Source organism: Amphibalanus amphitrite, unplaced genomic scaffold, assembly GCF_019059575.1.
Source record: "Amphibalanus amphitrite isolate SeventyFive unplaced genomic scaffold, NRLGWU_Aamphi_draft 000565F_arrow, whole genome shotgun sequence".
NCBI lineage: Eukaryota > Metazoa > Arthropoda > Thecostraca > Balanomorpha > Balanidae > Amphibalanus > Amphibalanus amphitrite.
Genome location: NW_024882059.1, coordinates 12197 through 24604, shown reverse-complemented (window position 1 = coordinate 24604; position 12408 = coordinate 12197). Strand labels below are relative to the sequence as shown.

At 57.1% G+C, this 12408-nt stretch overlaps 1 protein-coding gene across 3 annotated transcripts; it reads left to right on the top strand.

The window, feature by feature from the left end:
- LOC122393957 (formin-like protein 20) lies at positions 1-9029 on the top strand. 3 transcript variants are annotated; one of them, XM_043390463.1, is made up of 10 exons: positions 1-608; positions 1240-1542; positions 2424-2569; positions 2929-3293; positions 3504-3796; positions 4111-4339; positions 4595-4972; positions 6559-6808; positions 7303-7385; positions 7661-9029. In XM_043390463.1, the coding sequence occupies exons 1-10, from the start codon at positions 269-271 to the stop codon at positions 7785-7787; spliced, it is 2514 nt and encodes an 837-aa protein (XP_043246398.1). In that variant the 5' UTR covers positions 1-268; the 3' UTR covers positions 7788-9029. The 3 variants fall into 3 exon arrangements, with proteins under 3 accessions (XP_043246398.1, XP_043246399.1, XP_043246397.1); XM_043390464.1 differs by having other exon boundaries at positions 1237-1542; positions 7309-7385; XM_043390462.1 differs by having other exon boundaries at positions 1237-1542.
- The last annotated feature ends 3379 nt before the right edge of the window (positions 9030-12408 follow it).

The window sequence follows — 12408 nt, the reverse complement described above, 5'->3', positions numbered from 1 at the left end:
GTCACCTGTGGATGATGTTTTGTGTGTGTGGATAAATGAATTAGGTTGAAAATTAAACGTTTTGTATCTATGTGGTGCTTTCTATGTTTGAAGTTCTCATCATTCTGAAAAGGCGCTACAATTTTGCATGCCAGTGTGCGGATCAATATCAGCCACTGCTTGATGTTGCCTACAAAACTTCGACCTCCTCCCAAGGCTACCTGGTGAATGGCCACTTCAACTTGAAGATTGACCACTAGTGCTGACTCTTGGTTGTGACTGAAGAAACATGTATCCAGCATATTCAGGAGAGAGAAGCTTCCTGGACAATGTGTCTTCTGATCGAGATGTCCCGATGTCTGCAAGTCTCGGTGCGCCTGGGTTGATAGTGCAGAGTTACGTGCATCTGCAGCCGTGGGCACCCGGTGGATATAATCATGTTGTTGGGCTGCCTCCTCCACCATATTATGAAAATACTGCCCATGGGTACCCTGGAAATGACGAATATTCTCACCATCTGCCAGAAAATCCACCAAATTTTACTTCTCTGCTTCAGACTGCCTATAATCCAGATTTTTTAGATAGTTATTCTTATAGAGGTGCACCAGCTAATGACCCACATACAGCAGGTATGTATTGCCAGCTCCTCAAACTCTGATGAGGGCTGTGCACTGCTTGGAACCATATTCATCTTGTTGCAAGTGTCTTTGATATTGCTAAAAAGAAGTTATTTGCTTGACATGTTAAATCTAAGCCATTTTCATTTGTTTTTGTTAATACTCTGAAAATGATCAATTAATTTGTTTTGTCCTTATGAATAAGTTAACCCTGTATTCTTGCAGTATCTAATAACAACAAAAAACTTTTTAAGCAAAGAGCAATAGCATGAAACTAAGCATTCAGCATAACCATGTAATCATGGTATCTATATTAGTATACCAATGTATTGCAAGTTACTGATAGAACCTATTTTCAACCGTATAGCTGCTTTGTTTTTCACTACTAGGCATTTTCATAGTTTGAAGATTGATGTGAGTGTTTGAAAAATAATATTTGTGCATCTGGCTTCATAATCATGCAATTCTAATTTATCCTTAACTTGATGATTGGACTTTCTTTCTAGAATAGTTATGTTATACAGGATCTCTTTTTACAGTTTAGGAAAGTTGAAAGGGTGACTCTGGTCTGTGTTTGAACTCCAATATACCTATATGTGTCCTGTATTAATCTGCATGTCCCACTTTGTGTGCCTATCAGCAGGGCTGGTGGATATAGAGGACGATGAGATATTCGCCGGCGCCGGCCTGGGCCGCGGCAGCTCGCAGCGGCCCGGCGCCAGTGGCAGCTCGGAGCGCGTGCCACCGCCACCCCTGCGTCCGCGCGGCGTCCACAAGAGGAGCCGGTACGACAGTAGCGGTGAGCCGGGCCGCGTTCGGCCGCCGCCGCCGCCGCTGCTCGCGCCGCCCGGTCACATCAAGACTGAACGGACGGCGGAGGCCGCCGGGATCGGCCGGCCGGCCGCTCCGCCGCCGCCGCCTCCGGCACCGGCCGAGCCCCAGCCAGGTCAGTGGACAGGGCGCCAGCCCTACCCCAGTGCTCGCCGCAGGACAGGAAACGGCCGGCCGCCGGACTGAGGGCGACTGGTTTATCCTGCTCCGATGGTACCGGTGATAAGCGGTATCGCGCGGGAATAGCGCGGCGCCGTATCGCCGGCGAGGATCGGCGAGACGTACACCCAGTCTTAGAGACTTGTTACACACCCAGGCGGCAGTTTCCCCGGAGCTAACAAAACGGGCTAAAGTACACCGGCGCACTGCGTGCGTGAGCCTGCGTTACCTTGGTTCATTGATAATAGACTCGGACATACCTTACTTCCGTCATCCGTGAGCGACGGTTGCAGAACTTCTTATGCGAATGAAAAAGTCGCCTTAATTGCGACGAAAAATAAGCTGGAGGATTTGGCGGTAAAACAATTATATATTTGTCACTTTCAATGGTAGTAACAATGATACTTGACGCTCCATTTAGCCAACAATGTGTCTATGCCGACTCCTCCCCTCCCCTGCCATACTTCCCTTCGCAATTGCGCAGTGTCGGCCTCGCGTGTCTACCGTGCCAGGGGCTCACCAATCCGATCCGTCGCGTGCTAAATCTTTCGTCTTTGTCACCGTCCATTGTTCGTCTCAAAGTCTTTTCGGTGCCATTTTGTCCCTTGCTCAAACATGGCTAGGCACTAGGAAGTCATGAGAAAAATCAATGCATGCTGTGAGCTGCTGGCGTCTGGGCATAACTTCGACAAGAACCTGCGCATAACATCAGCCCGTGATATTGTCAACAGCCGCAAGTACTTTGACACTGAACTGGACGCTGGACGTTAGTTGACACTACTATGTGAGATTTGGAGGACCCCTGCACTCCCTGAGCTCCCCCTGTCTGCTCTGCAGGTCCGTCGGGCACGGCCGGGCCCTCGGCCTCGGCCAGGGACGACGCTCCGCTGGCGCCCGAGCTGCAGCTCGACTGGTGCTCGGACGAGTCGGATGACTCGGCTGATGACGACTGTCAGATCGAGTGTGTCCGCCCGCCGGCCAGGGTAAGTGAGGTGGTTGATTGTCTTCTATGGTGTGCTGGGCTTTGGCCAGAAGGTAGAGATGGGTGATGTTTAGATTTTTTTGCCAGCTGCGTCTTAATCCTCGATAACAGGTTTAGCCTCCTACTGTCGAACAGCGTTGATTTGACGGTGTTTTGTGTTTGTTAAATGTGGCGTCATTGACTCTGATAAATGATCAAGTCCAGACGCCCGTGAATTTAGAATCATCGTCATATTCAATGCAGTCAGGTCCCGCATACACATTACGTGGCACCAAACGACGACACTGTCGTATGACCGCCTAGATATCTGACGTATGACCGTCCAGTCCTATGACCGCCCTCTACTGCGTCCACCGTCAGAGTGCGCCCGTGGAGGTGGTCGATCTGACCACGGAGGTGGAACCCATGGAGGTCGGCGGCGCGGGAGCGGCCCCGCCGGCGCCGGCGCCGCCGCCCGCTCGGCCCTCCTGCAAGCGCGCTGCCGCTGCCGCTGCCGAGACGGAGCCTCCAGTCGGAGTCGGAGCCGCTGCCGCCGCTGCTCCTGCCCACACTCCTGCGGCCGATCAGGCTCCCGCTGCCCCTGCTCCTGGCTCCGCTGCTCCAGCCGCCCCTGTAGCTGCGGCTCCCGCTGCCGCCCCTGCCGCTCCTGTCGCTGCCGCCGCCCCTGCGGCCGCCGCGGCTGCTGCAGCTGCTGCCGCTGCCGTCATGGCAGGGGAAGAGCGCAGGTGAGTGTAGAATCGGGCTGGAGTGTCAATGAAGCAAGTCTTTCTCGAATCCCTGATCATATTCGTAAAAAAATATATACGAAATTTGATAGACCTTGTGGTGAGGCTGGATATTGGGTGGTTTATTCGTCATGGTGTAGTATCAAGTGGTGATCAGTGGGAGGAACCATGCGGTCCACCGTCTCCTGACGCCCCTTGTCCGTCCCCCAGAGGCACCTCTGCGCGCACGGAGCCGGTGGTGGTGCGCCGCGGCTGGCCGTGGCCGGTGCGCCAGCAGGGACAGCCGGCCGCCGAGCCCGGCGCTGCAGCCTACTCCCGGCCGCCGCCGGCCGCCCACGGGGGCCATGGCGCCGCGGCGGCCGCCAGCCGGCCGCCGCCGGCGCATGCCAGCCGGCCGCCGCGCCGCTGGCATGGCTGCGGACACGCCGGCGCGACGCAGCGGTGTCGGCAGCCGCCTCTGGTGGCCAACAACCCGCCGTGCCCGGCGCACCGCGGGCCCACAGGTCAGTTGGCTATCGGTCGGGCCTGCAGGTCAGTTGGTTGGTTCCGCAGGTCAGCCAGGCACTGGTCGATGCAGCTAGACTGGGAGGGAGATACTGGCTGTCAGTGTTGGCACAATCGGGGGCTGAGGTCGTAAGGTTGAGGTGCCCTCGCGGTCGTGTGTTGTTGCTGTCTCTACCTCTGTGTGTTGTGTTGTATATCTATGTGTATCGCAGGAACCTCCCTGGTGACCCCTGCCTGCCCCAGGCTGCCGCTCTGCTGTACAATGCCCCCTTATGACCTCTGTGGTAACCTGACCTCTCTCTGCGTCCCGCAGTCGGTCGCGGCACGCCGGCCGACCAGTACCAGCTGTTCACCCCGGCGGCCTCTCCGTACCCCCATCTGTACTACCGGACCCACCTCCCGGCCTCGCCGCCTCCGCCGCCGCCGCCGCCGCCCCCGCCCGTCCTGGAGCCCAGTTCAGTCAACCCGCGCCACTACCGACTGTGGCACCAGCAGCAGAGGATGACTGAGGCGCTGCGCGCTCATATGGACCTGCACACCAGGTACGGTCGACGACGCGCGAAGCGGGAGAGGTGGTTGGTGGTATGGATGATTCCAGAAAGTTTAGCGATCTGAGAGGCTCGAACTAACGCTTGGGAGACCGCATTGGCGTTGGTGTATTTGTGTATCACAGATGTATCAGTTGCTTGTGTGGTTTGTGAGATTCTCCACCTGTGTAATCCCAGTGTCTCCTCGCTGTCAGTGTGTTTGTGTAAGTACGTCCTCTGACCGTCTGACCGTCTCTACCCTGCCCTCAGGTCCCGCGGTCGGGCCACCGCCAGCAGCGGCGGACTGGCCGCCGGCCCGGAGTCGGAGGCGGCCGGTGCCTCTGCGCGCCGCGCCCCGCCGCCGCCCGCCTGTCCGTACGCGGCTCCCGTGGTACACTCGCACGCCCACTCGGCTCCCATGCTGTACCGCTGGCCGCCGGCCGAGCCGGAGCAGGAGCCGGCGGCGGCCGGCGGCTCCCGCCTGCCGGAGCCGGGAGCCGGCGCGGAGCCGGGCCCGCCGCCGAGCTGCAGTGGCCCGCCGCCGCCGCCGCCGCCGCCCCACCCGGTGTCCGGTCACCTGCCGCCCATGCCGGCCACGCCGCCCGGTCTGCCGGCCTACCCGGCCTACGTGCTGCCCACCTACATCAGGTGAGAGAGCGGACAGACCTGTGTGGGTGGTCCCCATGCCGCCCGACCTACCCGGCTTATGTGCTGCCCACCTACATCAGGTGAGGGAGAGCGAACAGACCCCGTGTGGGTGGTGGGCTCCCCATATCGGCCGGCCTACCCGGCCTACCCGGCCTATGTGCTGCCCACCTACATCAGGTGAGAGAGCGAGCCTACTTAACGTGTCGTCGCCTACAGAATCAAAATTAACCGAGATTTTAACGCAAAATTGCATTTAAGAATTCGGTTTTAGTTACCCTCCGTGTCCCGTAACTTGACTGTTGAGTTTTGAGGGAAGGCTACGGTATCTATGGGCTTACTAATTGTAAGCGATTATTCACGCCCTCATGTACACTCCAAGTGTCACATTTAGTGATCCTCTGTGTCCCGTCCATGCCGTCGGGATGCGTAAACATTGAACAAGCTTCACACTTCCCTTGAAGTAAAAGTGCACGGAAGCCCATTATTGGCCATAACATGTGATCGGGTTTTGGTATCACTTACTATACAAACGGTGGCAATCCCAGCATTTCACGCCCTTCACCATATCATTCTGGAACAAATTGCCAATTTGTTCCGGTAGGGGAATTTTAGGAGTAGTACTCTGCCGGACTACTCTAGTGCATCCCCCACTCGTGTGCCAGACTGGGCTAGCTGCCAACTGGTGCCAAGGTTATTTTCCAGTGGTCTGGAGGCGTTCTTTCGCTGGTCTGAAGTGGTCTACCGCTCAGATATTTGTGACTACTGAACGCGTAACGAGGGGGACGGAGATGAGGCAGTATTCTGTATTCCTTTCTCGGTGAGAGTAGTGTAGTCAAACGTCCCCATCAGAAAGCAGGGCCTTAGTCTACATGCATATGATTGGATGGAAAATGGTCCGCATTGGGTAGCTGTATCTCTGCTCCCTCCTCTACTTCCGTTTTTTTATGCACCAGGCCCACACGTCATCATACATCCTCGTTTAAGTGTGCCGTGAACCCCCGATTCACAGAGCCTGTCTCCGGACGAACGGAACATGTTAAAGGGAGCTCGTTTGGTGTGAAGGCTTGCTGACGTGCCACAGACTGAATAGTGAATAATGTTTTCATAATGTTAAAGCTGTGCATTAAACTTCCAATACGGTCAAGTTCAAGAGTACCCACCGCAGACCCTAGTGGGGCCTTGCCTCATTGAATTTCCATCCGTGCATGTCCTGTGAATCCCGGTCCGCACTCGTTTCACCTACTGACGGCTGTTGTCGTGGTGTTTGTATACATTAGTGGCCCAGGGTTTCGGCGGTCCTGACCTGTGCCCCTCTGAGGGACGTACGTCGGACTCTCCCGCGATGTACGGGCTGGTCAGGATATCCGTATGAAGGATACTATTAAAGGCACTTCACTCGCCGACAGTGCCAGTTGGTCGCGGCTCTGGGTGGTAAGAACATCAGTAGAGAAGGAGGCGTCAGAAGTGTCTCCGATACTGCAATGTGACATCAAGCCTGTGCAAGTGTTGTACCAGCTGTAGGGTCTGTGATTGCGGTGGCACCATTAGCTGTTGCCTGTGACTGACTGATCCCGCTCTGCCCCCAGCGCCGACTCGGGTCTGCACAGCGCCTTCAGTCCGTATCCCCCGGTCCCGATGGGTTTCCACGGCCTACACATCTCCATCTCGCCCCTGCCGGCCGGCCAGCTGCTGCAGCGGCCCACGCTCTCGGCGACCAACATCGACGACCACTACCTCTACCTCATGTCGCAGCTGGAGTCGGCGCGTCACGGCGGAGCGCAGCGCGGTGCCACGCGCACCCAGATCGAGCGCAACACACTGCCGCACAGATACAAGGTGGGTGACGCGAGGGGACGATATGGGAGGGGTGTTGGGGGGAGGGAGCTATGCAAAGGGAGCCTTACGGGAGTGGTGCAGTAAAGAATAAAGATGCAGTGGAGGGGGAGGGGAGGGAGCCGTAGGAACACACTGGACTGGTGAGATTGTTAGTGCTATGCCAAAGTAAGCCTGTCATGTAGGGGCGTGGACAAACTGAAATATTGGCTCACATTAGTTGTGCGGCAGCAAAAGGGATGGGGTATTTTACTTTTAAACGGACCTTTCTGTTGGTGTGGTAGGTTTTCCGCTGTGAAAAGCTGCTTGTGTTGTTCTTCAATTTTGGATGGATTCTACAGTCCATTGTACAGTCCAGCTGTAGTGTCCTTTTACCGGAGTTATGGTTGTATTGGGAGCTTCACCATACCCTGGGACTCCTCCGTCACCTTCTGGCACTTTGTCGCGTTCTGAGACTCGTCTGACGTCCGCTGTGTCCCGTGTGCGTTTTTCGTCAGCTGCAGAAGTCCCGGGCGGAGACGGCCGATGTCGAGAAATGCACCATCTGTCTTTCCGAGTTCGAGGATGAGGAATGCGTCAGGTATGAAGGACTTTTCCAATATCTTTTTGTTACGTGTCAATAAACTGTCTGTCAAATGCGTTCACACCCATTGATTGCTTCTGAACCGATCCAAGGCCTGCTTACAAAAATGCATCACATCGAAAAAAGAACATCCGCATGTTCTATTCAGCATATTCATTCTGAAGAAACCCTGACCGTAAAATAGGTAGCTCCCCCGTTTTCTAACCGGCGTGATGACCGTCCAGCAGAGCTCAGTTATCCCCTCTGACCGACACCCCTCCCACCGTCCACAGGCGTCTGCCCTGTATGCACCTGTACCACATCGACTGCGTCGACCAGTGGCTGGCCACCAACAAGCGCTGCCCCATCTGCCGTGTCGACATCGAGGCCCACTCGAGCAAGGCGCACCTGGGTCTGTGAGAGCGCCGGGGTGGGACGGGTGACGGGACGGCGGTGGGATCTCTGCCGACGGGCGGCGGTGGGTGCTGGTGGTGGGTGAGGGAATGGGTAGTTGATTATGAAGGAGGGGTGTTCACTGGCCGTCGGTGGTCGCGCTGGGTCGAGCTGTTTATCGCTGGGAGAGCGGAGGGCCCGGGCGGCCTCGGTAGGGAGGGAGCGGTGGCTGGCTCGGAGCCCGCCGATCAGTCGAAGTGTCGGTGACGGCAGACGGTCGCTCGGCTTCTCCCGTGGTCTGCCTGATGGGGTGATGGCGAGGCGGGACGGACTGGGCCGGGGACCGCGGACGGGCGCTCTGTGCATCACCTATAGCCTGGTCTGCCGGTGATGCAGCGAGGGGTGAGCTTACCCCCCGCGCCGAGCCGGGCGCGCCAGCGGCGGCTGCGGACGCTGCTCGATCCACGCTCTCTCTGCTTCCCCTCAGCTCTCCGCCACGGCGGATTCGGGCCGGCGAGCTGCTGACATGCATTTGAGCGCTACCGCCGTGTCCCCACTAGGCTACCATGTTATGGCTTGTATTTTTGTGTAATTATATATTAATACGCCTTTAGCGCCTCTCGTATATCTGATCTGAGAATGCTTATTTGATCTGAAATAATGTGTGAATCAGGTGGTTATCGATTAGTTAACTGGCGGCGCCATTTTATGCTTGACTGTGAACATGCATTTATAATGTTAGGTGTCCTATACGACACCTATAGAGCCCGCTGCGCTTCCACGGCTCTGCACCGCTCCGTAAAGCTCTGTTCACTCGGCGCCAGGGTGTATGTTATCCCGTTGAGGTGTGTGTATATCACCCCTATTCGGTCTGGCACTGTGTATAGGGGCACATATCGGGCCCTGCCCAGCTAACGGTCCGATGAACAGGCGTACGCCGATCACTGTATCCGTGGTCCCGGCGTGGTCCGACCGCGACGGGGGACCTAATGGTCCGTGCGGTCTACGGTCCGTCGGTCTCGCTGTCTGCGCGCCCGCCTAGGATTGGTCCAGGCGGCAGGGCGGTAGGAAGCCGAGCGGGCTGTAAATCTCCCAAATCCCCGCCCACCGGCCAGGATGGGTCGTGTTTATGCATGGGCGATTGTTTGTGTGTTTGTGTGTGCTGTGTGCGCTTATCGGTCGTCTTAACAGAGAATGTATGTAGTATTGTGCGGCCGACGGAGGCGCCGCATGGCTCCAATACAATAAACAGCACCTGGTTAAACCGAATCGGAGACGGGCTTTGTGCCAGTGGCACCCGAGTGGCGAAGTGGAGGGAAGAAGGCTCGACTTCTCATAAGTAACAGCTGGTCGGGACTTGTTAGAGGTGAAGGCGATTTCAGGGGTTTGTCCATTCTTTTCAACCTGTGTCCACTTGGCTCATCGCTTCTTAGCCCGTGTCTGCCAACCCCGTCGAGCGGTGGGATTTATTTTGTTTGTAAATGTTAAACATCGCGGGACCTCTCTTTCCAATATTTTAACCTTCTCACCCGTCACAAACGTGGAATGCTTCCCAAACTTTGCAGCGTCCGGTAAAATACTAACCAGTTAGCTCACACCGTTACCTTTGAAAGGACCAGTGCTATATACCGTGGACCAGTGCAGTGGTGAGACTCACGGGCGGCGTGGTTGGCTCGGTTTCACCCGACCAGGTCCGCCGGGAACCTGTCTGCATTCGAACCGGGCACCGTTACCTTTGTGCAGCGCCAACACAGGGAATACCTGTCATTGACTCGGGGGTGGAGGGTCCGGGGAGGAGGTGAAGGGTCGGTGGTAGCCTGTCTGGCGCCTGTGGGTGAACTCTGCACTGTCATCGGTCGGCCTGGGCGTGGCCGTCGGTCCGCGGGCGGCTCCCAGCTCCCGACTCCCCGGTGTAAGAGACGGCAGCGGAGCCGGCCTTGGAGCCGCCGCCGCCCGGCCAGGCTGTCACGGCCTTCGGTGGGTTAGTTCCGGGATCGGCCGCCGCGGCGCCACCGTCGCCGTGCCGGACGGAGCCGGGGTCCGGTCCGGTTCGGCGGTCACTGGTGCGCGAGCCGTCAGAAGCGGTGGGTGTCGGCCGGCCGACCCGGCTGCGAGCGACACGTGCCGCTCACCTGACCTGACCTGACCTGACCTGGGTCACCGGCTGGTCCGCTGCCCGCCCAGACTGGACCTCTGGACAAGTCGAAGCTCGGAGAGTGTGACCAGGCAGAGCGCGAGACGCGAGACAGAGCAGTGTGCGCCGGTCAGCGCGGGGCCACAGTGAGGGTGCCAGACGGCGTGTGCAGCTCGCTGGCAGGACCGTGAACAGTGCCAAGTGAATCTTGTCGGTCCCAAACCCAGCTGGCCTGAACCAAGGACTACCACTCGCCGGGCAAGTCTCACCACCTACCCGCGCGCGTGTTGATTTCCTTGACTCCGGGTCACAGTCCGACCTTGGCTGGGCGGCGCGGCGCGCGCGGAAGTGTGGGGTACCTGAGCGGGTTCCCAGCCGGGTCAGGGGGCGGGTCGCGCGGAGCCTCAGCCATGGCTCTCCGCCAGGGCCGCCGAGAGGATGTGGAGCGCGCCGCCTACTACGTGTGGTTTCTGGGCGCGGAGGAGAGCCGCGGCCTGCGCGGCCGCCAGTACGTGGCGCCCGTGGTGGCCGAGCTCGTGCGCAAAGAGCGCCACGTGGAGCCGTGCAAGGTGACACTGCAGGTCAGCGGCAAGGGCATGAAGATCGTACAGCACGCGGCGCGCGGCCGCGCCGGCCACGTCAAACACTTTGTGCCCGACCACGCGGTGACGTGCGCGGTGCGCGAGCCGGCGCCGGACGATGACATCGTGAGCTGCATCCTGCTGGTGTTCAACCCGGTCACCAAGTGTCCGGTGCACGTGCACACGTACCGCTGCGACACGCCCGAGACGGCGCAGATGCTGGAGGCGCAGCTGCAGACGCTGGCCGGCAGACCGGAGAACAAGGCGCGCATCCAGCAGATCGAGGCGCGGCTGGTGGAGCGCGGGCTGCTGGCGGCCCCTCCGCCGCCGCAGCAGCAGCCGGGGGGCTCAGTCAGGCAGAAGTCGAGCCGGTCCGGCTCCGGGCGTCACGAGCCGGGCTCCAAGGCGGGCTACCAGGAGGACTCGAGCGGGATCGGCTCGGACGACACGGCCAGCCCCGACCACCGCGAGCGAACCTCGTCAGGTGAGAGACACCGTCAGTTTCGACTGCCTCTGGTTTTGTAAGAGAAATTGGTGTTCAGTTTAGATTCTCCCTCCCCTCCCCCATCCACATAAAGACAATGACATAGTCAGAACAGCCATAACTACCTTTAGTTAGATAAAAGGCACAGTCGACGTTTACGGGCACCGGGCGTTAGAATTTAGAGTATTGATCGCTCTTGGTGACGTTTTGAATTCACACGCAATCAAGCTGCGGGGAGTGGAACAGGGAGTGGGACAGATGATCCCACAAAGAGCATAGTCATAGCCATAGCCATAGCCTGAATGACCTGTACCGCTAGTCTGCTGCTCTCAATCTCTGGCGGCTTCGGCTCTCGACGAAAGGCTTCGGCTTGGGTCATAGGTAGCCGCTCGAAGCACGTGTCATTAGGACGTGGCATGCATTCGTAATCGACATGGGAGACGTGAGTTGGGTTTGGCAGTCGACCTTCGACCGATGGAACTTCCGCGTTGTTTCCCAGTGGTGTCCACGCGTTATTTATGGCGACAGTGATACGGACAAGGCGCAGCTAACTTATCGCCACTTTCCCCCGTCCGTTTACCCTTCAGTGAGCTGCGAAGGCATGGGAAAATTACCCTATTAATTATGTGGTGAGCTCACTCAGTGGAAAATGATAGAGTGGAGATGCGCGCCTCGGTGTTACCAAGACGGTGGTATCGATGCTTTAAACACTTATTTTCAGCCGCAAGCTGTTAATCAGATGTTATATCCAGGCGATCACGTAGCGAACTACACGCCAAGTCATGGAAACTGCAATGGAGCATGTAGCGGTACCTCAAAATCCTGGAGACTGCTAAGTGCGTATGACAGAAACACCAAGTCTTGGAGACTGCGATAGTGCATGTAGCAGTACCACCAAATATGGGCGCAAAATGACCTCGTAATCGGCGCGCCCCTAACCCCCAACAAACAAACAAACAAACAGTATCACCAAATCTTGGAGTCTGGAGACAACGATAGTACTTACATTTAACAGTGCCACCAAATCTTGGAGACTGCAATAGTGCACAAACCAGTAGCACAAGAGCTTGGAGACTGCGATAGAGCATATAACAGTAGCCCCAAAGCGTGGAGACTGCAATAATGCACAAGGCAGTAGGCAACTATAACGAAGGAGACTGCGACAGTGCATGTAGCAGTACCACCAAATCTTGAAGACTGCAATAGTGCATAATTCAGTACCACCAAACCTTGGAGACTGCGACAGTGCGTATAGCAGTATCACGAAGTTCTGGAGACTGCGCTAGTGCATGTCTAAGCATCATCAAATATCGGAGACTGTAATGGTGCATCTAACAGTATCACCAAAACTTGGAGAATGCTATAGTGCATGTAATAGTAACACCAGATCCTGTAGTCCACGGTATTGTAAGCTTGCATAAAGTTCCATGAAACCTTGAAGATTGTGAC